At 55.3% G+C, this 26,374-nt stretch overlaps 1 protein-coding gene across 6 annotated transcripts in view; it reads right to left on the bottom strand.

The window, feature by feature from the left end:
* The window catches only part of TMEM255B (transmembrane protein 255B), a 67,824-nt gene extending 49,607 nt beyond the window's left edge, over positions 1-18,217 (bottom strand). For 2 of the 6 annotated variants that reach the window (XM_082365243.1, XM_082365244.1), the window contains exons 1-4: positions 18,023-18,217; positions 11,324-11,466; positions 8,629-8,691; positions 309-398 (exon numbers count right to left, since the gene is read on the bottom strand). In XM_082365243.1, the coding sequence (XP_082221369.1) occupies positions 309-398; positions 8,629-8,691; positions 11,324-11,466; positions 18,023-18,077 (351 nt within the window). In that variant the 5' untranslated portion in view covers positions 18,078-18,217. Of the gene's footprint in view, positions 1-308; positions 399-8,628; positions 8,692-11,323; positions 11,467-11,918; positions 12,101-12,169; positions 12,351-12,427; positions 15,793-18,022 lie in introns of those variants that run through there. The other 4 variants (XM_082365239.1, XM_082365240.1, XM_082365241.1 and 1 more) reach the window with 4 other exon arrangements.
* Positions 18,218-26,374: the final 8,157 nt, after the last annotated feature.

The following is a 26,374-nucleotide window of genomic DNA, read 5'->3' as shown; positions in this document are numbered from 1 at the left end:
AAAAGCCTGGGACGTCGTGGGGCACTGGGTCCGGGACGTCTTTCATCTTACTGACTAAAGAGGGGCCTGAGGAGCGTCGGTGGGAAGTTAAGGACTTTGGTTCTAATGATGCGATGCGTGTTGGGTCAGTTCTGGAGGAAACGAGGGGAGGGACAGGAGGAAAGGCTGCGATTGGCCAACACAATCTGTATTCGTCAGACTGTGAAGGTCACCGAGCCGCGTCCTGCAAGAGGAAGTTGAACTTCTGAAGGTTTCTTAAACGCACAGAGCAACTGAGAACAGAATGAGGGAGACTGGGAAGAACTCACGATGTGCCGCGCGGCGAACACGCCGTCCACGATGGCGCAGCAGAAGGCGGCCACCACGCCGAAGCTGACGAACACGATGGCCGCCACCAGCTGGAAGCAGAGACAGGAGAGGCTCAGTCCCATGAGAAACCTTCCCCGAGCGCCCAGCCGCCCGAGGCCCCCTGCCCCGACCCCCGAAGTTGCTCGGCAGGGTCCTCCCTTCCCACCACGGCCCCCCCGGAAACCCTCCACGACGGCCAGGGCGGCGCCCCAGGCTCATCCCACTGAGCAAGGCCCGTGCTGGCTGCTTTGTTTATTTCACAGGGTACGAGGGAGGGGCTCGTGGATGGGGAGCTGTCGCCCCCCCACACGGCCTGGTGGATAATGGCGGGCCTCCCAGGGTATTTAAACGGTTTGCGATCTCTTGCTTTTACAGACTCTGCTACAAAGACCCTAATTACATTCTGCATAAAAGCCTGGGCTCACACACGCGTGTTTCTGCAGGACCATCTCCTGGAACACACGGGGACCCACGCTTGCCAACAGGACAAGGCAGGGGGTCTCTGCAGGTCAGAATCTGAGGGGACATGCGTTTCGCTCCCACACCCCACGGCCAGACACCCACCCCCTGATGTCCCAAAGGACAGGGCTCGCTGTTCGTTTCTCAGTTCTGCCATCTGACGGCAAAAAGCCCCACTGTCACTCCACGTGCATTTCTCTGCTATTATCAAGGCTGAGAACCTGTTCTTACGTCTGTTGGCCATTTCTTTAAATTTTTTTCTCTCTCTTGGGAAACAATTTCAGGTTTACCAAAACAGATAGTAAAAGTGGTCCCAAAATTCCTGTATGTCCTGCTGCTGGAGACACCGAGTGTCCACCCTGCCCACCACGCCAGGACCCCCGTGGCAGCCACGAGCCATGGCGTCAGTGCATTTACTCCGTCCTAGAAGGTGTGTAAAGTAACCGGGATTTCCAACCCAGACCTTGTGAACAACAAGCTGCGAGCTAGAGCACTATGCGTGCGTGCGGGTCGTCTGCCTTCAGCTTGCAGAACACGGCCAGAAGCTGCCTCCCACCACCCGCGTTCCTTGGCTGCTTCTTTCCCCGTGGCCGAGTCAGGCTCTGGGGTTACTGACCTGCACGGCCTCACCCTCCCACCCTCGTCAGCCTGAGGGATTTGTTTCTTCAACAAAGCACAGGGATTGGCATGAAGCGTGGGCTGGCTTGACAGACTGCAACTTTGATTTCCGTTTTGACGTGAGGCTCCCAGTGGCTACTCAAGGGACAGAATGGGCGGGAGGGCCACACAAGGCTGTCCCAAGGGGGAGGGTGGCCGGGCTCCCTCCTGGCAGCCCACAGGCCTGAGGCCCAGCCCCGCACGTTGCTTCCAAGTGAAACCTGTCCCCTGACGCCGCACGTCAGAGTTGTCGCCCAGCCTTGCGGGCGTGTCTGCCCTGCTGACCCCTTTGATCTTGTGTCCCCATCCGGAGAAGGAGCCGCGCGGCTGACCTCTCCATGCGTTGGATCCACGCCCTGCAGGTGCTGTGTGGATGCAGGTGTGACCAGCCCGGCCGCTGCCCCTGGCCCTTCCCCCACGTGACACTTCTGACGGCAATGAGGAATTGAACAAAAGGGACCTTGGGGACCCCCTGCGGGGAGCCACGCAGAACCGTGCCTGCATCTGAACAACGGCAGCGAGCTCGCCTTGGGGCTCTGCGGGGCCCCGGTCAGACCCACGTTGCACCCAGGTGCTCCAGGTCCACGTGGCAGGAGCTGCCCTGAGACACGGGGGGGGGGGGGGGGGTCCCACCCCAGCAGGGCCTCGATGCCGAGCAGGGAGGCCAGGGGCAGACCCTCCCTCATTTCGGGGGAGGAAGACCGAGTGGTCCCTTCCCATGAAGTTACTGCACACAAACGCAACGTGGCTAGCTAAAGAGTGGTGGGAAAATCACTGCAGAAACCACACCGAACCGAGCCTTCCCAGGCTTGTACTGCCCTGTGACAAACTACATGAAAACACATAAAAGACTCAGACGGCACTTTTTCGCCGTCCCGTGGACCCAAGCGGGCCCGCGTCTCCAGGGAATGAAAGGCCTGCGTCTGCTCTGGCTGCCGCTTCCTCCCTGGACCCTCCAGCCGCCCCCGGGCTCGCGCCCTTCGCACAGAGACGCTCAGCCCACGGTTCCTGCTTCGTAGAGGCTGGAGCGCGAGGCCGTCCCGTCTCGTCTTAGCAGCGGCCGGAGAGCAGGGCAGCTCCTGTGATTGACCGCAAGGCCCCTGGATGTCGTAGCCCGACGGGAAGGACGCGGTTCCTGCTGGGCAGAGCTTCCGGCCAGAGGGACCCAACACAGAGACGCGACCTGAACAACATCGCTTTGGAGCTCCAAGTCCTTCAGCACAGGGCGCCCATCTCATCCTGACACCCCAGCCGCGTAGGGAGGAAAAGCACCGGTTCTGACCTGGAACTCCCACCCCAGCCTTACGGAGAGGCCACAGCTACAGTCAAGTTCAGACGCAGCCTCGGCCCCTCCCAGACCCCCCAGTAGTTGCGACCTCAGGAAGGGAGGACGACTTTCTGGCACAAAAGCAATGGGAGGGACAAACTGCTCCCCCAGCAAGTGTTCCCCAGCACCCGCTTTGTCCCCGACGCCGGGCTGGCACCGGGTCCAGCCGTGCGCTGGGTCCGGGTACCTGCTCCTGCAGACAGGAGGCCTGCGGCCTGACACCCCTGGGATGGCACCGTTCCCCCTCCCCACCTCCCTCAGGGCCGCTGCCAGTGTCCCTAAGGAGTGGAGCTGTCCCCAGAGACGGCTCTCCTAGGACCAGTGGGTCTGCGGCTCGCCTGGTCACCGGGACCTCGTCAGAAGTGGGTGTCTGCCCAGCCCCGTGTGCTCCAGCAGGGGTGCTGGTTCAGGGAGTCCACTAAGCACTGCAGTCGCCTGAGACACTCCCAGAAGTGGCCCCTGAGGCCCTGTGGCTTCTCTCACCACCAGCGGGTGAACAAAGCCATCGTCGGACCCGCTGTCCTGGTGAGTCCTCCACGCACCAACTCCGTGACCTCAGAGAGCGCCCTGCTCCACGCTGGCCAGTGGCCGGCTCCGACCCAGCTGTGACTCAGTCGCAGTCTCGGCCGAGAGACCCTCAGATCACACCTCCACCGGCTTTCATCCAGGTCTCCACAGAAAGCACACAACTTCCCAAGTGTCTCCTAGCACGCAGGGCTGCCCACAGCTGGGTGTGTAAACAGGTTCTGACTCGTTTTGCACACGTCCCCACGACTTGCACGTGCTCATCAACCTTCAACTGACTCTGCTCGGCTGCCCTTCCTCCCACCACCCTGGAAAAAGTAAAAGAGCTAGCACGACCTCACACGTGGTAAACTCGGCACTGGGCTGACCACACGCATGCTATTGCCCGGGAACCACCAGGGCCCAGTTGACAGCGCTGGGAAAGACACTGGAAGTTCTCTCCTCCAACGCTTCGGGCTGGAAATAGGAAACCGGCCAGGACGAGCAGCTGCGTCTTGGCCAAGGCCTGCATGTCCTGGTCTCGGTCACAGCCGCCACGTCCTTTCCAGGCCTTGCTGCCTCTCAAGCAGCCTAGTGGTTTAACATTAGCACAAGGACCCGCTCACGCCCCAAAGGTGCCTCTCTAATACGAGGGCTGCTGGGCCCGACAGATGTTGCAGACAGGGTCTGTCTGTGGCTCTAGCAACTAAGGAAGGCACTAGATTAGGGTTGGGACTGTGTCTCCTTGTCCTGTCGGGGTCTCTTCTGGGAGAAGCGCAGCTGTTACTCAGTGGGGGAAGGTCATCTTCAAATCTCCGCTGGGCCCACAGAGTTTACTACATTCCAACAGGGGAAAGTGATTTTCAAAAACAAACACCAAAGAGATAAGGGTGTGATAAGAAGAAGGCTGCCTGGAGCCAGATGAACGGAAGAAAGTGGAGACGGGAGCAGTTAGCCCCGACCACAGGGCCCAGGCAAGAGGTGACACGGCTGAACCAGGGCCGAGGGAAAGCGAGGGCTGTGAGCACGCACTGAGGAGAAGGAGCTCACACCTTAGGGAACTAGAAAAGAAGACCGGACTTAACCCGGAACCAGCGGAAGAAAGGCACTAATAAAGGCTTAAGCAGAGATAAAAGAAACAGAGAACAGAGAAGCAGTAAAGAGAATCGAGGTAACTGCAAGTTGGTTCTTTGGAACTCCTAACAAAATTGACGTGTCTTGCTTGGTTCTCGGCCTTATCTGGCGAGAGCGTCCACCTTCCTGCCCGGCCTGGGAATAGACCTTCCAGCCCTTCTCTGCCTTCACTGCCTCTCCCCTGTCCCCGCCAAGGGCCCCCCAGCTGCATGTACAGGTCGAAGCCCCATGAGTTCAGGGTCTTCCCCAGCCCCCAGCCCCAGCCCCCAGCTCAGCATCGTGCAGCTGTTCCAGGAAGCATTTGCTGAAGAAAGAACTGGACGGGTGTGCAGGCCCTTCGGTGGAGCACGGGGCTGGAGGTGGGACAGCGTGTGAACCTGGCCACCGCCCTCCCGCCCCTGCCTGCCAGGACCCCCGTCACTAGTGGGCCCTCACAGGGAAAGCCCAGCCCCACCTGCACAGCCCCCACGTGGGTCACTGTGGACCTCGCAGGCTTCCTCCCCGATGGCCCTCGGATCCCCCAGCACCCCAATGTCTGCCCGCCCAGCCCTCGAGGCCTTGCTGTCTCAGCCCCGCCCAGCTCAGCCCTGGGGGGGCAGAGACCAGCTTGGCTTCTACATGGGAAGGTGAAGGGCCGAGGAGACTCCCGTGATGTCAAGACCCGGAGCAGGGGGTGCCGGAGGGCACAGCCAGGACCCTCTAGCACAACACTCAAAGGAACAGAAGCCCAACAGACGGAGGCCGGTACCCTAACCCTCTGCAGGAAACGTGCTTCTACCGCTAAGTGACGCCCCATCGGTCCTTCTAGTTCAGGGGGTTTTAACCTATGTTCCGGGAAGATTCCAGTGTATGCGCCTGTGTGTGTATCTCTGTGTGTGTGTATGTGTGTCTGTGTGTGTCTGTGTGTGCGTGTATGTGTGTGTCTGTGTGTGTGTGTCCGTGTTGTGTGTTTCTTGTGTACGTGTGTGTGTGTCTGTGTGTGTGCACGTGCACATGCACGTGCATATGGCTGGGGGTGGGCGGAGGCGGCAGTTAACAAGCTGCTTTAAGCCCTTAACTTCTCCATCCCCAGCCGTGGGGACGAAGCTAGACTGCAGAGCCGTTGGTGAAATCAGGGACTCTGATGTCTGGGGAAGGAGAAAGCAAGAACTCATTCATCAATGGGAAAATAGCAAAAGCTGACTCAGTTGAGGGCATTCTTTGGACATCACTGGAGACTAACGCCGTAACGGGCAGAGATCGCGGAGGAGCCATTTGTAATGATTCGATTCCACCCCTTAGCTTGAGCAGAGTAAAATGTTTACAGACAAAATGATACCATGTCTGGGACTTGCTTCAAAATACCACTCAAGATCGGTCATGAGTCAAAAATGGATGAAGTTGGGAGGTGGATACAGAGGGTTTTTTATACTATTCTGTCCACTTCTGCATATATTTAAAGTTTTCTATTGCAAAAAATTAAAGAGAAAGCAAGGGAAAAGAGAGCGTTCTTACAAATCTAGATGCATTTGAAACAAGCACTGTCTCTAGTTGACATTTTCTCAGCTTGCTATTGTTTCCTTTTGCTACAACTTGAATGTTTTGACTGACCTATGTGCTTCAATACAATAAGTAACAACGGCTACTAGTCTCTGAACACCCGTCATGGACCAGCCCTGCACTGGATATTCTCACATGCGTTAACTCAGATGCTCAACAATCCTGACTGTGAAGAAACTGAGGTTCACGACGGTCAAGATGACAGAGATACTAATGGTCGACACAGGTTTCAGCTCTCACAAATATTAAATTAAATGTTAGATAGTGAAACACGTGTTTATCATACAAGGTGAGTCTGGAGGAATGCTTTTCTGAAAGGGCCGAAATGAGATTCTACAGGCAACACACACAACCTCAGGCAGAAAGCTCTGGTCTATGGAACCTGGTGGCCCCATCTTGCCTGGGGTTCAGGGTGGCTTCCTGGGGGGATGGACCCTGTCTGGGGGCTAGGGTCAGTTCTGGATTTTTATCCTCCCACTGCAAGGCCCACATTTCTTTTGCCAAAGCCAAAGAAACAGAACTCCAGCAACTATTTTGGAAAGGAAGAAGTTACACTATCTCTGTTTGTAGGTGACATGACCTTATAGATGGACAATCCTCAGGAATCCACTAAAAAACTATTAGAACTAATGAGTGAGTTCAACAGGGTTGCAGGATATACGAGCAACATGGAAAAATCAGTTGTATTTTTATACATTTGCAATGAACAATCCAAAAATGAAGTTAAGAAAACAATTCCATTTACAATAGCCTCCAAAAGGATAAAATACTTAGGAATAAATTTAACAAAAGAAGTACAAAACTTCAACTCTTAGAACGACAAAACATTGTTGAAAGAAATGAAAGAAGATCTAAAGAGATGGAAAAACATCCCCAAGTTCATGGGGCAACACTCCCTAAACTGATCTACAGATTCAACACAATATCAGAAGCTCACAGATCACAGAACAGACTTGAGAGTCTACAACTAAACACACACATCTATGGCCAAGTGATTATCAATAAGGGTATCAAGACCATCCAACGGAAAAAGGACAGTCTCTTCACCAAATGGTGCCAGGACCACTGAGTAGCCATATGCAAAAGTTTGAATGGGGACCCCTATCTCACACCATATACAAAATCAACTCAAAATGGACCAAAGACTTAAATGTAAGTGATAAAACTCTTAGAAAACGTAAGGGTAATCTTCATGACCTTGGAATTGGCATGAGATTCTTAGAAATGGCACCAAAATCACGAGCAACAAAAGAAAAACTAGATAAATCGGGCTTCATTAAAATTGAAAACTTTTGTGCCTCAAAGAACATCACCAAGAAGGTGAAAAGACAATCCACAGGATGCGATAAAATCCTTGCAAATCATATATCGGATAAGGGACTTGCATCTAGAATATATAAAGGACTCAGATAACGCAACAATAAAAAGACAAGTAACCCGATTTAAAAACGGGCAAAGGACTTGAATAGACATTTCTCAACAACAACTAGAAACAGATATACAGAAAGCCAATCAGCACATGTAAAGAAGCTCAACATCATTAGTCATCAAGGAAATACAAATCCACGATGAGACCCCACTTCACACCCAACAGAATGGCCAGAGTAGAAACAGACGAGAGCACACACTTTACTCTATGGTAAGTCTACGTGTAACATTCTGAGGAGCTGCCAGACTGTTTTTCAAAGTGGTTGCATCATTTCACATTCCCGCCAGCTGTGTGCCAGGCTCCACCTTCTCCACATCTTCACACACCCGTGAAAGCCCAGGGCAGCCGCTGTGATCCTGGTTATCACCATCAGGTGATATTATCATGATATATATCATGATATTATGATATTATCATCATCAGGATGATGGCCAGTGCCGGTAGAAGTGGAAACACCAGCACAGTCTGATACGATGATTTGGAGATGAGACAGAAACAGCATATGGTCCAACCACATCCTCCCTGAACCCTCTCAAAAGTCAACACTGGCTGGCACAATGATTTGGCAAAATTAACTATTTTGAATTAACTAAGAATTAACTATTCTTATAGCTCTCTTCCCCAAAGCGCTGCATCAACAAGACAGATTCCAAATTGAAATGATCAATAAAAAGTCAGGTTTGTAACCTGACTGATCAAAGTTGGCCTTCATACGTCCCACAGACAAATAGCTGTAGACATGCCCTCTGCAAAGGCCTCTGAACCACAGTTCTCCTGGTTTTCCACTGACCCCTTCTCTCTCCTCAGTCTGGGAGAGCCGTCGTCACACCCCAGATGTAGGAGGAGATGCCAGGGCTCCTGACTCAAGGACAGATATTCATACATGCGTGTTTTTGCCTGAACCTTATACATAAGCATTTAAACTAATTGCCCACCTTCCCAACCCACCCCATACCCTAAACTTTTCTTCCCGTGGCCCAACCTTAGCTGCTAAGACACCACATGAGGTTGTAGAATGTACCCTACAATCCCAGGGGCGATACTCACTTAGCCTAAGATGTGAAAGGCACCCACTCAACCCTGAGTGCTGGGAAGCTAGGCACTGACCCTGGGGGTGCTGGATTGGGGCAGGGGCTTTGCCAGGAACACCCACAGCTATAGGGGCAGCACTCCTCCGCCCCCCGCGTACAGCCCCACCACCCAAATTTGAAATAACAATGCACATTCTTACCATTTGCTTTCTATTCTCCACCAGGTTGATGCCAATAATTCCTAAGAAAGATCCGAAGCCCAGCTGACACCAAAGGAAAACAAGGGAGAAAGCGCTCGGTTACACGCCTGGCAGCCTAATGCCGACAGGGGACAGTAGCCACCCAGCTCAGGACACCCTGGCAACAAGCAAGGCCAGCCATCCCCCCTCACAGAGCCCGAAGCACTAAGTGGCAGGTAGGTTCAGGCCCGTTGGGGTGGGCTTCTCGGGATCCATCAAAGCCAGTGATCGGAATAGAAGCTGCTGAAACAGACCCATCTCATCTTCTGTGTTCAAATGTTTTAACTCCTACGTCAGTTCAACTCTCGATTCCGGGAAAAGAGTGTCACGTGCCCCCCACCCCAACAGGAGAACACCCTCATGGTGACCCATCCTCCACGCCTGGTGGTCAGGGAGAGGCCCGTCCGAGAGCTTCTCCTGGGCCATCGTCGGAGGACGGCTGACCCTCAGGGAGAATCATAGGAAGCTGGAACCAAGGGTGTTTCAGACACGGACACGGCTGACGCCCCTTAGAAATGAGCGTTTGACTCAGGTGAGCAGGCAGACAGGTAATGCTGGGGCAGGAAGAGGTGGTCTGGGGGGCTCCAGCCCAGGCAGGAAGGGCACCCAGGGGCCCCTGAGAACCAGTCCGCTTGTTCCTCGGCCTCAACTCTCGGCCTGGGTGCAGGTGACGCTGGGACATTGGAGAAACACCACGACTGTGCTCGTCTCGCATCACTCGAGTGTGCCCAGGGGTGCCGGCGGCCTCTTCCCCCCACACCCGCCTGGGAAGAATTCCTAAGCTTCCCCTCAGCCTGAAGAACAGAGTTCCAGCAACGCCAGGGGGGGCACCGCTCAAAGCAGCCAGTGACAAGCCCCTCGCAGATGCACAGGGCCGCCCCGAGACCCCGCACTGGAGCCCGCCCAGCGGGTGACCCTCGGCTCTGCCCGGCCCGTCGGATTCTGAGTCACCATGAGAGGCAGAAGCAGCAGCCTGGGGACAGCCGAGCGACTGACCCACACAGCTGTGGCATCTCTAACCATGGTGCCAGATTTAATGCACTAAAAATCAGACCTATTTATGTCCAAGGATGTCTTTACCTGCAAGTATTATACCTATGGAGACGGACGTGAATGCACAGATGTAGTTTTCACCAATAATTTAAGAATTCTCAAGGAGTGAGGAAAGATGAGCGTTTTCTTCAAAATATCACAATCCCACTCCACAGTTCAAAATATCAAAATCTCACTCCAACAAAAATGTATTAAAATACATCTATTAAGTTTCACTAAGTTGCATTTTTTTGGATTTGAAAAAATTCCTCTTTCCAAAACGTTGCGGTGTTTGCACCTTCTCACCCAGTTTCCTCCTGAGACCCGCCCTTGCTGTGAGCCTCAGGGTCGGATGCCGTGTGTCTACGGAAGTGACTTTTATCCACATTTTCTTGGAGCAAACCTCATCGGCTGTGTCCGCCGTTTGCTTTCAGAACCGTTGAGCTGAAGCCAGTTTCACTCGGGTTCTCGGCCAGGAGTCAGGTTCTCTGCGGAGCAAGGCTCTGAACACACCCAGGATGTTCTGAGGGTGACCTCCAGGTGAATCCTGAACCACTGAAGCTTAGAGAACACTGCAAAATCCTACTCAAGACTGATCCTGACGCTCTGCAGGCCACCTGGGGGATGCGTCCTCACGGCCGCCCGCCTCCACATCCCCGGCTCCCCTCCCGTCCAGGACACAGGCCGGGAAGCAGAGTCTCATGAGAGTTCACTGAGAATACTATCTGCACAGATACTATTTATGTAGGTTTACTCAGAAAGTATACACAGGAAGATAATGTAGATTTATAAAGCACAGATAAAATATAAAAATAAAGAAAAATATAAAGAGAAAATGAATGATATTTGTAAAATATTTTAAACTATTTTCATCCTTGCTAAAAATGTTATCAACATCATGACTAATCTGGATAATACCTCTAGTGAGAGTCATGAGATTAAATAAGCTTCATTTTTTAAAATCTTGGTTTAGCACTTTGTGACACAGCCCCTCAGGGCTCTGGTGCATTTGCAGGGCATCATATCTGATAAAAAGCAATTTCACAGACGCTCCCTGAGTGCGATGCAGATGCTTGGAGCAAATTTTACTGCCAACAAATGGACACAATTCCACAGTTTAGAAGTCTGGATGATTCTGGCTTTGGGGGCCGCTGTTGCCGGGTCTGGCTGGGCTGTGGGTTTACCTCGCGGGGTTATTGCCCGGAAGCGGAGGTGAGGACCACGTCAGCTCGTTTTCCTGCTGATCCCATGCGATCCCACAAACGCACCTTCTATCCAGGTTTCGTGGCATCTTTTAAAGCTCTGAGTCCAGTTTCCGAGGGGTGGTTTGCTCAGCTTGGTCTCATGGAGCTAAAATCCAGGTGTCACAGGGCTGGCTCTCCCCGGGCACCCTGGGAGACTCTGGGCCAGGGCCTGTCGCACCTCTTGGCTCCGACCCCTCTCCTTCCCCTCCCCCACCCCTCAGGACCCTGTGCCCCACTGGGCCACCTGAGCATGCAGGATAATTGCCCTAAAACTCCAGCTCGGGGGGCTGGGGTGGAGCGTGTCAGCAGCACATGGACGTCTGTGTCCCCGCAGCCCCCAGGCCCCCCGACCGGCAGACCCCAGGGACCGCGCCACTCACAATGATCCCGGGGTAGTAGCCGCCCATGGTCACGTTCTCCGTCCTGGTGGTGGCGGCGAGGCCGACGGTCAGGATGGAGGTGGATACCACCAGCAGAGACCCCACAAACCACAGGGAAGTCTTCTTTCTTCTCGCAAACCCTTCTGGGGGAGGACAAACAAGGAGCCAGCTGGTAAGGGGTTGGGCTCGGGGAGGGGGGCCCCAGGACCTCGAGCGCATCCCGGGTCAGCCTGGCTCTTTGCTGCAGCCCCGCTGCTCACTGGCATGTGCCTGGGACACGCTCCCCAGGGACACGCTCCCCAGGGACACGTTCCCCAGGGACCACCACCGCCTGCTTCTTCCCCGCCCTTCCCCGTCCTCAGAGCGGGACCCCTCGCCACCCCTCCGCCCGCCCTGAGGACTCACCGTCATCTCCTAAAGGGCACCCAGACCCCTCCGGTACCCCTGCACGGCCGCCCTCCCCTGTGGCCCCCACCGCACCCAGGGGTTCCCAGGCACTGTCACCACCCACACGTCCGCTGCCCATCCCCCCAGACGACGAGCCCCGTGAGGGCGGGCGGGGGCCCTGCCTCGTTCCCCGCTGCGTCCCTGCCACCTGAGACAGTGCCCGTGCACAGTAGGTTCTCAGTAAACGTCAGGGGGTGCTGAGCCCTCCCCGGGGTCCAAGTCCCCCGCCGGCCTCCGTCCTGGCTTCGCCCCACGCGGCAGCAGTCACGCCGGCCGCTTATGGAGCATCTGCTCCGCGCCTGGTCTTACTGAGCACTTCACCTGCATTAACACGCACCCCTGGGCCTTGCCAATCCCGTGACCCTGGACCCTGCCCTACTCCGAGACTGGACAGAGGACCTCTGCACCCGGCCCTGGACCAGGCCGAGCAGGTCCCACACAGAGAGGGGGCACGCTTCCCTCTGGGGTGGCCAGCACGTCCACGCTGCTCCGTGGCTGCCCTTGTGCCCCGTGTCCACACCGAGCCGCTCCCCCGGAGGGCCGGCATCCTGCTGTTCTTCCACCTCCTGTACCTGGCTCAGCGCCAAACACGCGAGTGATCAAATGGGAAGGGGTGGAAAGAAAGTATAAAATTGTGCAGAGCCCGCCGCTGCCCACCTGCATGTCCATCACCCTCTCCCCTTGTCAACAGGCCCCAATTATTGGATGTGGAAACACGCCAGCTGAAAGATGGCATTTTCCAGCCTCTGCTCCAGCTGGGTGATTATGTTCTCAGCAAATAATCTCCATCTCACCAAGGAATGTTGGGTGGGACCTACAGGAAATCTCTTAAAGGAGCCAGTCCCTTTGCCTTTCTCCCCTTCATCCTTCCCGCTGCCTGGAATGTGAACCTAAAGGTGGAGCCCCTGCAGCCATTTTGCACCATGAGGGAACCTTGACAATAGAAGTCACACACAAAGAGAGGCAGAGCAGAAAGACAGCCCTGGGTTGTCCACCTCCAAACTTTGATTAGGGAACAGAATTAAATCTCTAGACTATAAACCACTATTTTGGATGTCCTGGTATCTGTAGCCAAACCTAACTTTAACTGTCACAGAACTCAAGAAAGTAAGAAAGGAAACCTTCCGTCACTGGCACCTTCCTCCCTCAAGCCTTGACTTCTGGGTTTTGTGTGAACAGTTCTTCCTCTCGTGTGTCTCAGGGAAGGCAAAGAAGCCTCACTTACAATAACCGTAATTGTAACAATTATTACAGCAATTTGATCTCAGATACGCCTGTTCCTACGTAGTCACCAGCAACCGCACAACGGAGGCAGAGACAGCCAGAGGGCAGGACGAGACTCCACAGTGAACACAGCCATGCTGGTGGGTTTCGTTTGTTGGAAGGTTAACCGTCTTCATCCTTGTGACTCCAAAACAAAACAGGATGAAAGAAAAACGTGGTGCTTCTTCCCACACCAAAGTTTTTAAAATTGACGTGTGTGTGTGTGTGTTTGGTGGGGAAACAGCTGCTCATTTGACCTCAACCACTGTCTCAGATGACCCAGGGCCTCCCGCCCAGACTGTGCCTTTGAAGATTTACACACCCGTCCGCAGTCTTGTCAACAAAGTTTAACGGCAGGTCAAGGTCACGCCACCCAAGAACGGGATTGTCACGCATTCAGAAATAAATTACACACAACTCTGAGTCAACGTGCTCACTCAGAATCACTTGGCCAGCCCGGGAACGCCGCTTCTACCCACTGGCCTGGCGAGGGCAAAGCTCTCAGGAAGGTCACTTCATTTCCCGCGAGGCCCTCATCTCCCTTCACCTGCTCTTTCATTGCTGTTTTCTCGTAGTTTTTACTGCAAATATGTAAGAACTGTTGAGGGTGAACCATTTATAGGAGTGTCTACAGAAGCACAGCCACAAGTGTGAGGAGACGATTTACACCTTTGGGACCCAGCGGCCCTGGGGTCCCCTTGGTGGGCTTTTCTCTTGTTCACTATTATTCACGGCATCTTACTTGCAAAGTCGTGTGCATGCAGACAGCAATCACTTATTTTTCTTTGCATGTATTTAGAGCCTGAAACTGAGGATACAAGTACAAGTTGGTTTGCCCCAGAGTCAGAAAGATCAGCGGTTACAGCCGATCTGGGGTGTCTGTAGGGAAACGGGACAGAAATGGCAAAGCCACTTTGAAAATGAGTGAGTGAGAGGAAAAAAGAAGACTCCCCTCGGGCGACATTCTGCTCTGGGTGATTAACTTTAGAAAGGCAGGTACATTGGAAAAAAACGGACACAAAAGTTAAAAACACATCTTCTATGTTTTGGAAGTTAGTGACGCTGTTACCATGGAAGTTGATGAGACAATCACACCAGGGCCATCCAGCAGTCGGTGGGGGGGTGGCATGCCAGCCTCCACCCCATCCACCCGCCCCCAGGGGTCATCTCTCCCGTGTGCCGACCACCCTGCCAGCCCCCGAGCCCCTGCGGATGGACCCAGAGCAGCCCCACCTCCTTATCAGCTGCCCCTCCTCAGCTGTTCTTCCTGAAGTTCCATCCCCACCTCTGTTGTAAAATGTGTTTTAAGAGCAGGAAGACTCTTGAAACTAAATTTTCTGGGACTAAGTATTTGAGAAAATTATCAAATGCCCTCCTCCTCAAAGGACTTTGCTATTTTCCCTAATTTAATGCATTACACGTCTATTTATGCTCAAAATAATTAACTGACGTCTCAGCACCTGCTTCAAACCACAGTTCTGGCCGCTGGGCTTTGTCTCTTAGCTCCTGTGGGCCCATCTGGCAGACCCCCTGTGGCGATATTCTGGTTCTGAAGGTCCTTGGCTCCGCTTTGATTTGTCCCTTTAGGGCGGTCGCGTGATGAGCAGGGACCTGAGGGGCCCCACCAGGCAAACAGTTTTGCTGGGACCTTGTCAAGTCCGTTAGTGACATTCTGACAAGTTATGTCAAACATCTCCTTCGGGACCACGTAAAGCTTCCTAGGAGCCATTTTCAATATAACTTCACCATTTCACCAGGCTTTCCCTAGTATGACTTTCCCTCTGAAACTTCTACATGATAAAAATCACAAGATGCAAGCTGTCCTCCTTGTCAGGATTCGTATCGCGAGTTCCAAGTTTACCGTGAGGTCTGGAGAGACAGGCAGGTGGGAAAGGAATGCTTCTGAGTGACCTCATCCCAATGACACAAACTGGAATATTTTGATTCCAGGTACAACAGGGATGACAAAGAGAAGAGTCCCAACCTTCAATAGTCTTTATAAATAGAGGGTCTTGCATAAAAAATAAGACAATGAGAAATAGCCTCGAGAAAAGAAGGTAGGGTATCTTTCTAATCGCCGTAAGGCATATGCATTTTTAGGTCAAGTTTCAGAGAAAAGGGGGTCCACACTGAAGGAAAAAAACAGAATTCCCTGACTTGTTCCCTCGACCTGCCTGTCCCATTAGCAGGAGTCTTACAGTGTGCGTTGTTACAACTGAAGCATCCTTAAGGCGGTGCCCTGACTCCTAGTTAAAATCTCTACTATTAGGCTTATAGCACTGGTGGCAACTTACACGAACGCTGCCCGAACTGTCGTGGGGCTGCCAGACCTGCTGAGTGATCGCACGCGGCCCCCCGCCCTCTCTGAGCCCTGCAGAAGGAGGACCCTGAGCGCAGGGGCCGTGGGGATCTTGCTTGATGCCGGGTCCCCGAGCCTGTTATCTCCTCATGCTGAATGAATGAGGGAACTTCGGTTTCCTGATCTGCAAAGCGGGGGTATGACAACCCTCTGCTTGCCTGCCTCTTCACTGTGATAAGGATGCGGTGAGAGAACATCCGTGAAAATTCCAGATGCGTGCCTATGCGCATAATGGACATATGGTCGTGGGTGGTGCTAACGTTAAGGTGAATCAGCACTTACTCCTACCCGGTGCTCTCCACCTGGGAGCGGAGGGGGGGACGTCTGGGGCTGTGGGGCTGAGGCCAAATCTGCGTCTCACCTGCCTGCTCACTGCTCTCCTGACTCCAGCCTGTGTAGACTGTCGCTCCCCAGGAGCCCTGCCAGCTCCCTGCCCCTGCCGCCTCCCCTCCCAGCCTCCTCCCAGCCTCTTCCCAACCTCCTCAGGCTCCCCTCATAGCCTCGTCCCAAGCTCCCCCAAGTTTCCCCTCCCAGCCTCCTCCCAGCCTCTTCCCAACCTCCTTCCAGCCTCCCCTCCCAGCCTCCTCCCAGTCTCCCCTCCCAGCCTCCTCCCAGCCTCCTCCCAGCCTCCCCTCCCAGCCTCCTTCCAACCTCCTCCCAGCCTCCTCCCAGCCTCCTCCCAGCCTCCCCTCCCAGCCTCCTCCCAATCTCCCCCCAGCCTCCCCTCCCAGCCTCCTCCTAGCCTCCCCTCCCAGCCTCCTCCCAGCCTCCTCCCAGCCTCCCCTCCCAGCCTCCCCTTCCAGCCTCCTCCCAGCCTCCCCTCCCAGCCTCCTCCCAATCTCCCCCCAGCCTCCGCTCCCAGCCTCCTCCTAGCCTCCCCTCCCAGCCTCCCCTCCCAGCCTCCTTCCAGTATCTGTGGCTCCATGACCAGGTGCAAGGATGGAGCAGACCTACGGGCTGTCCCCCTCCGCACCTTCTCCACTTAGTGGAGCCAGGAAGGGGGTGTCACAAAGACCGGGGTGGGGGCAGTCACCTCGTCACCCCCTCCTTGCCAGGAGAGCCGGGCCTCCCAGAAAGAAGAATGAGCTCATTTAATCATTTCATCTCGACAGCAGCCGTGGGGGGCTAAGCAATCATCCCAGGGAAAGAGACGAAGGCACAAGGATGTGCCCTCAGCCAACAATTTCCCTTTTATTTTGCTTTTACACAGAATACACCCCCAAGGGCATGAGTGCAGACATGTCAGGTAGAAAATACCCATAATCCCATCCCAGCTACACTCATGTTTAGTATTTTTAAATAAAAAACCAACTCTCAGTATTTTTAAAATTTAATGTTCCTCCTCAGAAGAAAATTCTAAGTCAAAAATGCTATTTTTGAAATCAAGTCATTCTAATATAATGATGGTAATAATTGTAAGTAGTTAATAACTAGTCATAACAACTAGTTGTGATTATAATAAGTAATTGTTTTCCAGGAGGATGGAACACGTGTAGGTCAGTCTGTCACAGAGCATTTGGCTTTAGAGAGCGGTGGGTATAGAATTGTTTCTTTTAGGAAGAAGCCAGATGCCTTGATTATCATTTAAAAATCAAGCAACATCACTAATCTGGTTTTTTTTGTTTTTTTTTTTTTTTTTTTTTTTTTTTAATTTTTACACTTTCTTTATTGATTTATTCTTTTGGCTGTGTTGGGTCTTCGTTTCTGTGCAAGGGCTTTCTCTAGTTGCGGCAAGCGGGGGCCACTCCTCATCGCGGTGCGCGGGCCTCTCACTATCGCGGCCTCTCTTGTTGCGGAGCACAGGCTCCAGACGCGCAGGCTCAGTACTTGTGGCTCACGGGCCCAGTCGCTCCGCGGCATGTGGGATCCTCCCAGACCAGGGCTCGAACCCGTGTCCCCTGCATTGGCAGGCAGACTCTCAACCACTGCGCCACCAGGGAAGCCCACTAATCTGGTTTTTTAAAAGAGACTTTGCAAAGCCACTGCACACAGGGCTGGGAGGTAAACCCCTGCGTTCTCCGCTGGACCCCCTGTGAAGCGGCAGCCGGACCCCGAGGCATCACCACCCCTCGGCCCGTCCGTCAGAGCCCCGCTCGCCGTGGAACTACCTTTTCTCTTCTTGAAGCCTTCCCGGCCTCCCCGTCAGGAAAACACCCCCATTACTCCCCTCCCGGCCACTTCCCGGTAGAGAGACAAAGGCGCCGGCTTCCTGTGTCCCGCCGCCTGGCTTCGGCTGCATCGGGCTTGGTGGGAAATCCGCGAATTCGAGATTCCGTGAATTTACGGGTGAGAAGTCTGGGGAGGGCGCGGATGAGGCGGACAGCCGCGCAAAGAATGCCCTAAGGCTTTCAAGCAGGAAGAAGCCACCTGGCCCCACGAAATGACCTTTTCCTAGAAATTTTTGGAGCCTGAAATGGGGTGGAAGAGATGGAAAAGGAGTGGGTTGTAAGGTTTATACGGATCGTCGTCTACTGTTCGTAATAAAGGACAGCGGAGAACGAGACGGGGAGAGACAGGCGCAGTCTGGACACTCAGGAAAAAGCGGAGGGAGAGGGCCTGTGCCCGCGCCCAGGGGTCCCGGCGGAGCTCGGGCGCCGGAGGACCAGAGCCTGGTTCACCTGTGCGCTCACCTGTCGTGTCCAGCAGGGCCAGGGGCCCGGGCACCGGCGGCGGGAGCGGCTGCATCCCGGGGGCTGCTCCGGGTGGGAGGGGCTGCTTGCTCTCCCTCTGCGACAGCGACCGTGGGGCGCGGTGGCCGCGAGGACCAGATGCCCGAGCACCGCCCCTCCGGTCAGCGTCTGTCCGCTCACTTCCTACCTGCGCCCCGCCCCCTCGCTCCGCCCCTCCGCCCTCGCTCCGCCCCCGCCCCGCCCCCCTGCCCCCCTCCCGGTTTTCCCGGAGCGCAAGCACCGGGGAAGGGAAGCCAGCTCCCACCCACCACCCCCCGCCCCCCGGACTCGGCACTGGCAAACCTTTAAAGGTGGGACGGTAACAGTATTGAGAATCTGGGGGAAGGAACCCGCGTGCGCTGCTGGTGGGATTACGCCCGCTGTGACCACTTTGACAGCAGTGTTTGGGAAAGTCGAAGATGGGTCCCTACAAGCCAGCAATTCCCTGCTTAAGGACAAGCCCAAGACCCGTGGTTCCAGGCCCAGGCTGCCCTGCGAATCATCTAAAGACCTTCTGTTAAAAAATTACTGCTGTCCTGAGCCAACCCAGACCAGTCCAATCAGAATGTCTGGCAGTGAAGTAATTGTTAGGAGCCCCAGTCATTCTGAAGGGGTTCCACTGCGACAGAAAAACCCTGACGTGTGAGGTTTGCACACAAAATATGCAACACAGCTCTGTGTGTAACGGCAAAACAACGAACACCAGGACGAGGGATAGATTTACGTATCCAGTGGTTCACCGCGTGGTGAGGCTTCACGCACCAGCAGGAAAAACTCGAACACAACGTGGAGCAAAGCCGCAGTTCGTGGTGCTGAGGTGAGTGTAACACCACCTGTGGACAGGTTTTAGGCGTGAAAAGCAACACCATTCGCTCACGCTGGCCCTCCGCGGGTTGCATTGGGCACCCACTCCACACGCTAGACACCGTGCCCTGCACTCGGGAAGGACCGATGGACAAAGGTCCTGGTGCAGCGGGCACCCTTCGGAGAAGAGACAGTGGCCAATAAATACAATCACTGAGGAAAATGCGGGGGGTCGGGGGGGCCTGAGACGGCCACACCTGCTGCGGCAGGAGGGAAAGTGTGACTCAGAGGAGGAGGAGGGCTCGGGTCACTGGTCACCAAGAGGAGACGTCCCGCCCGCCCAGAGGGCGTGAGGTGGGGCCGCTCAGCCGTCTGGGGAGGAGCCCCTGGGCAGACCGGGGGCGGGCCTGGCACGCAGTGGGCGGCAGGAGGTCTTAACCCGCGACGCCAGGGCCCCAGGGGAGCCCACATCAGAAGGGTCACTGAGAGGGGTTGTAGGGCAGCAGGATGGGAGCCAGGAGGCCGGAAACGCGGTTAGGATCCAGGGAGAAGTGACCGTGGTGTAGAGCAGGTGGTGAGACGTGGTCACACCAACCTCATACCGTGCAGACACACAGCGGGTGCCCCCTAAACACCTTGACTGTGGCCCAGTGAGCCCGAGTTTGGACTTCTGGCCCCAGAATTGCACGAGAATAAATTGTGTTGTTTTAACCACAATACACAGTGGTACCTGTGGGGCTTAAGGGCTCTAAAGCAGAGCTTCCGTCTGTGGCGGGGGTGGGGGGGGGTGGTACCTGGGCTGCAGGGGGAGGGGGAATAAGCAGATCCCGCTGAGAACAGGCCTCGGGGCTGCTGCACCTCCTTCCCCAGCCCGCCTGCAACAGGAAAGGCTAAAGGCAACCAGAACACGTCACCCCGAAGTTTGCCTCTTTGACATAAAAATTATTTTGAGCTGAAGGCTATAAGGAGCAGAAAAAGTTCCCCCTTCTGCCTAAAAACAGGAAATAAATTCTCCTTTACGGGAGACCAACTCTCACCAGCCGAGAGAAGGCCCAGCGGCATCTGTGGGCCTCACCCCGTTCCTTCCCTCCCGTGTCCGATGCCCTTGGAAGCCGCACCTGCTCCCCTGTGTCCTGCCCTGTCTGTCTGAACCCGCTGTTTTCCCTGGAGACGCTCCCCAAGCTGTGTGATGAGCTGCTTTTCTCTCGTTACTCTGTCTTCCGTATGGGGGTCTGAGCCGAGAACTCACTCCCGTCCCCCATGAGGCCCCCCCAGTGGTGCAGTCCCCACCGTGGCTGCTCGTCCGGGGCCCAGACAGAAGCGGTGACGGAAACCGTGACTGAAGAGCAGCAGCAGGAAGAAACCCCTCTGCGAACTCACAGGAGACCCCCCCGCCCCCGCCATCGCGCCTCGCCCAGGAGGGTGTAGAAGACAGTCCAGGAGTCAGCGGTTGTCGTGGAGGCGCCTATTCGCCCATTTGTCGGAATTGAAGGGTAATTCATAACATTTTCTGACAGGAAGCAAGTCTGATTCGGTTGGCTGCTTGGAAAACCAGACCCGACTCTGCCAAACGGAGCCCAGCGTGTGTTGGGAAGAAGAGCCACACGGGGTCCAAGTGCTCTGTCCACGCTCGGCCCTGCCAGCCCGGCCGCGGCCCACCGGGGCTCAGCAGGGTCGCCCGGCCGTGCGTGGTCGAGCTCGCGCCCACACCCCGCAGGCAGCTGGGTGGGTCGGACCTGTGTGTCGTTCCAAAGGTTCACTGAAAATATCCTTAGAAAATGTGCATGTGTTGCCAGAAATGATACCCTTTTCCAACTAATACATTTACCGCAGGAGATTTTAGATGCCAGCTGGAGCTGGGCGGGGTTTCGGAAATTCTTTCAGGGCTCCGTGAGCAGGGGGTCGTGAGGAGCATGGCAGGGGTTAGCGTGCCCGCCCCCCCCCCCATGAGCTCCCCCTGCCCAGGTGAGGAAACCGAGGTCCAGGAGGCTACTCGACGTGACTAGAGCAGACCCGGGTCTCCTCCAAAGCCTGCGTGTGGACCTGGCACGGACATTTTTAGAATTCACCCCCAGACACCCCGCCAGGAGGCCAAGCAGCACAGCCACAGCGTAGGAGGCACTGGCTCTGAGGCTGATGACACCGACTGACACCTGATCCCCCGCGGTGGCCTGAGGACGCCCGCATCCAGCCCAACTCTGCAGGGAGCAGTAGTCTGGGATCAGGGTATTTTTAAAACGTAATTTAATTTAGCTCTTGCAAAGGCAATTATGAGACGATGAGGAAATCTGTCTTCTATTGGTCCGAGGACAGGCAGAGGGTCTGGACCAATTATTACTGATGTTAAGAAGATAATTGATTAAAACAGTTATGAACCCTAGTGCCAAGTTCCTTCCGGCTCAGTGTAATATGTTTGAAGTATCCTAAGTGCCCTGCCTCCACTGCCCTCACCTGAACTCAAGTCCCCACTCCCCCCAGAAACAGCCGCATCCCCTCAGTGGGTCTCGTCCAGAGGTCCTGAGCTGACCTGGATTCACCCTTCAGATGGGCGGGGCAGGTGGAGATCGGGGACAAGGCTGACACTGGTCGAACACCTATCAGACACCTCGCCCTGTGATCACCGCTGCTCACGTCTGCCTTAGTTAATCGGAACAATGTTCTACCCATTTCACAGATGAGGAAACTGAGGCACTGAGAATTTAAATTTTTCTGAAGTGAAGTAGCTGGTCAGTGGCTGAAATAAGATATGAACCAGGTCAGTTCGATATCAAGGCGTAATCACATCCTCCAAGTGGGAAAGCATGTATTTACTTCACTACAGACATTTAATTTAATCTTTCGTTCGTGCAGTCAACAAACATTTATTGAATTTCCTCTATATGCAAGATACTAGGAGAGCCATGAAGATAAGTCATACAGACCTGCCCTTTAAGAGCTTGAAAAGTGAGAAGTAGGAGAAATAAAACATACTACTATGTTATAAAGCGGATGGTGACAATAGCATCGGTGAGAGCAGTCACCGTGCTAGAGAAGGAACAGGGATCCCCAGGGATGTGACCCGGCCCCTGCGGAGATCCAGGCCTCCCCGGTGACCTGCTCGGTGACCTTGCCTTGCACCGGAACCCCCTAGGGGCCATTAATAATCCTGGGGCCTGGACACTCGAACCGGGGCCTCCGGAGGGAAACGAACGTCTGAGGTGCCCGGGTGGTCCGTGAGCAGCAGGAATGGGAAGCAGGCTTCAGGCCGAGAGGATGCCGAGGGGGCAGGTGTGCACGGTGCTGTGTCCGGCTGCCTGCGGGGGGAGCTGAGTAGGGGGGCAGGCTTTCAGGGGCCCAGGAGCAGGGCTGTCGGGAGGGCAAGAAATCACCGTGAGTCCAAGGGTTCTGCACTGTGGGGTCTCCCTGAATCCTCCTCATGCCCGGGCGGGAAGGGACTCTTCCCGGCATGAGGGCCAGCGTGGCCCCAGCTGCCCCTGGAGACCCGGCCAGCACGGAGGAGCTGACGGGAGGGGCTGGCTCGGCCCCCACACTGCGAGAAGAGGGACTGATCTTCCCACAGGCCCCGCACGGCACAGGTGCGCACACACCTGGCTGGCCCCCTGCTCCCGGCTGGGCTCCACTCCGTCACAGTGGCAGGTGAGGGTGTGGGCACCTCTGGCCGACGGTCCTTACGGCCTGCCCCCGGGGGCCCCCGCCAAGCTCAGGTGGCCTTTGGTGGCTGGCGGCCAAGGCTGGCCGGGTGCCGGCCCACCTCCCCTCGCCCTCCGGTCACTGCCTCCCAGTTACCTGGCTTAGGCTTCGGAGAAAGCAGAGATGGGAAGCGCCCCAGGGATTTCTGCCCGGCCTCCCTCCTCCGAGGGTGAATCTCACAGGCTCCAGCTGGAACAGGGGAGAGGAAGAGGAGTCTAGAATTTAGTTTCTTAAATTACGATCAGGGTGACATGAAAGTACATGACCAGCTTGCCCAAGAAGGGAGACTCAGCCCTTGATCCTGTGCAGGCGCAGGTGGTGGGCAGGGTGACCCTGGTGCTCACTCGGTCCTGTTATGAAACTGAACTGCTCACGGCCCTTCTTTTGTTCCCTGCTTAGAACCACGTCCCACTCGCGGCAGGCGCCCAGGAACACCTTGCGGATGGAGACTGAACAAGCATGGCCCCCACCCCTCTCGGCACCTGCTCCCACCCAGGTGGGGGCCCCTGCTGGATGCACCCCTCTCCACGGGGTCCTCCCGGCCCGGCCCCCTCAAGGAGACCCGGGTGGAGGACCCTTCCCCCCAACCCGTGTGAGCAGGTAGGGGTCAGCAGGCTCTGAAACCAGGACCAGCCCTAAAAAGAGAGGGATTAAAGGACCCCTAGGAACCATCCAGGAAGCTGCTTTGTCAGCCGCAGGCTGGGCGGGGTCCAGATCCAGGGCCCCTGGGCCCCTGCGCAGGCAGGACCCTTGTCCATTGCGGGAGCGCGTGAGAGTCTGGTCTCGGGCTTAGGGGCCCTGCGGTAACCGAATACCCTGCGATGAGCCGGGGATGAATAATGCAGACCGGAGGCCGGGGAGACTCAGGGCCCCGCCTGCCTGCGCCCGGCGAGGCCGCCAGCCAGACGGGAGATGTTCTCAGGGACACAAACGGTGTAAATTGCAAACACTCCAGGGGCTTCGCGGGAGGCCTGTAACCGTGATCTCCCGGCCCCTCAGTGAGCCCAAGCAGGGAGGATCACCTTTCCAGGCTCTGTCCCCGCGGGAAGCGGGACGCCCCCCACCGGCCGACTCCCCAGTGAGGAGGGGGCGCCTTCCGGGCCTCCGACTGGCAGCCGCAACTTGCCTGCCGTCTCCCGGGACATGCAAGCCGTCGCCCTGAGAGCAGGGCCTTGCCCCTCACAGGCCTGGCCTAGCACCACGCCCTTACCAATTCTGGTGTGTCGGGGAAAGGCGGCGCCCTGAGCGTCCAGGACCCACAGGGCTGGGCAAGGAGCTGGGGCTGGGAGCCCCCAGGCTGGCCGCCCCCGTCGTCACACCCCGAGGCCCTGGACCTTGATCAGCTTTCTCCCCTCGGCCCTTCGTCTTGGACGTAAGGAGCCTGAACCTGCTGTCACTGAGGGACTGAGGTTTGGTTTCTACAAAATCAAATCAAGCCTTCTTACCTTCATTTGAAGTTGTCTGGGTAAAGCCTGGGAGCCTATCTCATGTTTACTTTAATCCCATGGCCTCTCAAACTCTTCTTCTCTTAGCCGGCAAAATGCCTGTAACGGGGACGCTGTATTTTCACTTGGGGCCCACTTGTGTGTCTGGACACTCGCAGGAGGGGCTGGGCCCATCGTGAAATAAGAGGAGGTGACCTCAGCCTTTGCTGAGCTGAGGTTGGGTAATGGTATTTGGCAGTTATATTTAGTTAGTTATTGTGTTGATCAGAATCAGCCCATATCTCTTGAATCACCCCAGAAAACCCATGGGGCTGCCTCTCCCAGGCTGCAGCTCCACTCAAACAAGTGGAAGAAAGGGGGTTTATATGTATAGACGGCAGGGCCTGACGGGCTACCAGAAGCAGCAGAACAAAGCCACACGGGACCCGCCCGGACGGGGAGCAGAGCACGGGGTGCAGACCCAGGGGCCACAGGGCTGTGCCGGCAACTCTCTGCATCTGGAGGGAGATGGGGACAAAGTGTGAGCGTGTGCAAGAGTGCATGTGTGTGCATGTATGTGTGTGCATGTGTGCGTGTGCGTGCTCATGAGTGCACATGTGTGTGCACGTGTGCATGTGTGTTGTGTACATGTATGTGTGTATCTGTGTACGTGTGTATTATATGCATGTGTGTACATGTGTGCACGTGTCCGTATGCATCTGCACACGAGTGTATGTGATTTTTAAAAACATCTTTATTGGAGTATAATTGCTTTACAATGGTGTGTTAGTTTCTGCTTTATAACAAAGTGAATCAGCTGTACGTATACACATATCCCCATATCCCCTCCCTCTTGCGTCTCCCTCCCTCCCACCCTCCCTATCCCACCCCTCTAGGTGGTCACAAAGCACCGAGCTGATCTCCCTGTGCTATGCGGCTGCTTCCCACTAGCTATCTGTTTTACATTTGGTAGTGTATATATGTCCATGCCACTCTCTCACTTCGTCCCAGCTTACCCTTCCCCCTCCCCGTGTCCTCAAGTCCATTCTCTACGTCTGTGTCTTTATTCCTGTCCTGCCCCTAGGTTCTTCAGAACCGTTTTTTTTAGATTCCATATATATGTGTTAGCATATGGTATTTGTTTTTCTCTTTCTGACTTATTTCACTCTATATGACAGACTCTAGGTCCATCCACCTCATTACAAATAAACCCAATTTCATTTCTTTTTATGGCTGAGTAATGTGTGTATGTGATTTTGAAAGAGAGCGTGCACCAGAACCATATCACAATCTAGAGAGTCTGCCGTGTTTTCAAACTTTTATTTTTACCCTTTTCTACTTGGATGGAAATTGCATTTTTTGTCTTTTACAAAGGAAAAGTCGCAGTGAAGGCGTCTGCAGATTCTCCGTAAGGAAATATGCGCTTGTGGGGGGCCCACATCCTCACCAAAGTTCACGTTGGAACGCACCAGGATGGAAAAGTGGGATCTCCTCTGGCTCCTGGCATGGGGACGACGGCAAGGGCCAAGTGCCTGAGCCCAGCACCCCTCGGGGATCACGAGGCTTGTGCTCGGGGGTGAAAGGGCCCGGGGACGAAGGCTTCTCCACAGAGAGCCCCCAGCTCTGGCCCGGGGGAGCGCCCGGGCATCCCCATTATCCAGCCTGGATGGCGTGTCCCTTGCCCAGGGGAGCTGGGGGACAGCTGGAGTGACAGCAAGACCCCTCAGAGTGTGCCCGGTCAGGGGGTCTGCACCCGAGACGCCCCACAGCAGAGGCCCCCGAAGGCCCATGAAGAAACCCCACAATGAAGAGTCACCATAAGCACGCACGCAGCAGCTGGGAACTGCCCTGTGCACCGTCCGGCCTCCCGGCCTTGCCCCCAGGCCCCAAGGCTGCGACTGGACGGGAGGGTGGAGACGTCCCTCCAGCCCAGCTGGGGAAGAATGGAGTGACCGGAGCCGCCGTTCTCCCGGTGACGCATTTAAAGTCAGTGCTTTGGTTGCTGCTTACAGGGGCCGCAGGGCGCCTCTGGGTCGGGGTGACCAGCGGGACACCGGCACAGCCAGGCTCCTGCACCTGTGGGGCAGTGTCTGTACCACAGTGTGGGCGTTGACAATTCCTTTGTTTCTATGTGAAAATTTAAGTTCCAAAGCGCTTTAAAATAAAAGTGAAGTGACTCCAGGACTTCTGCTGCCTGTGTGTAACTACATGGGGCTGGCTTGAGTTTTACTGGGGAGCGGGGGGCACCCCTGAGCAGACCACGAGAGAGAGGCAGCGGAAGTCACACGTAACTCGCTTCTGTGATTATATCCCCACAGACCTGCTAGCTCATGGAATAACGTACGTTGAGTAAATCATCTGCAACAGCTGTGCCACATTTAGCCAAAAACGTTGA

Source organism: Balaenoptera borealis, assembly GCF_965194805.1.
Source record: "Balaenoptera borealis genome assembly, chromosome: 18".
Classification (NCBI taxonomy): domain Eukaryota; kingdom Metazoa; phylum Chordata; class Mammalia; order Artiodactyla; family Balaenopteridae; genus Balaenoptera; species Balaenoptera borealis.
This window is presented reverse-complemented; position numbering and strand designations above follow the sequence as displayed.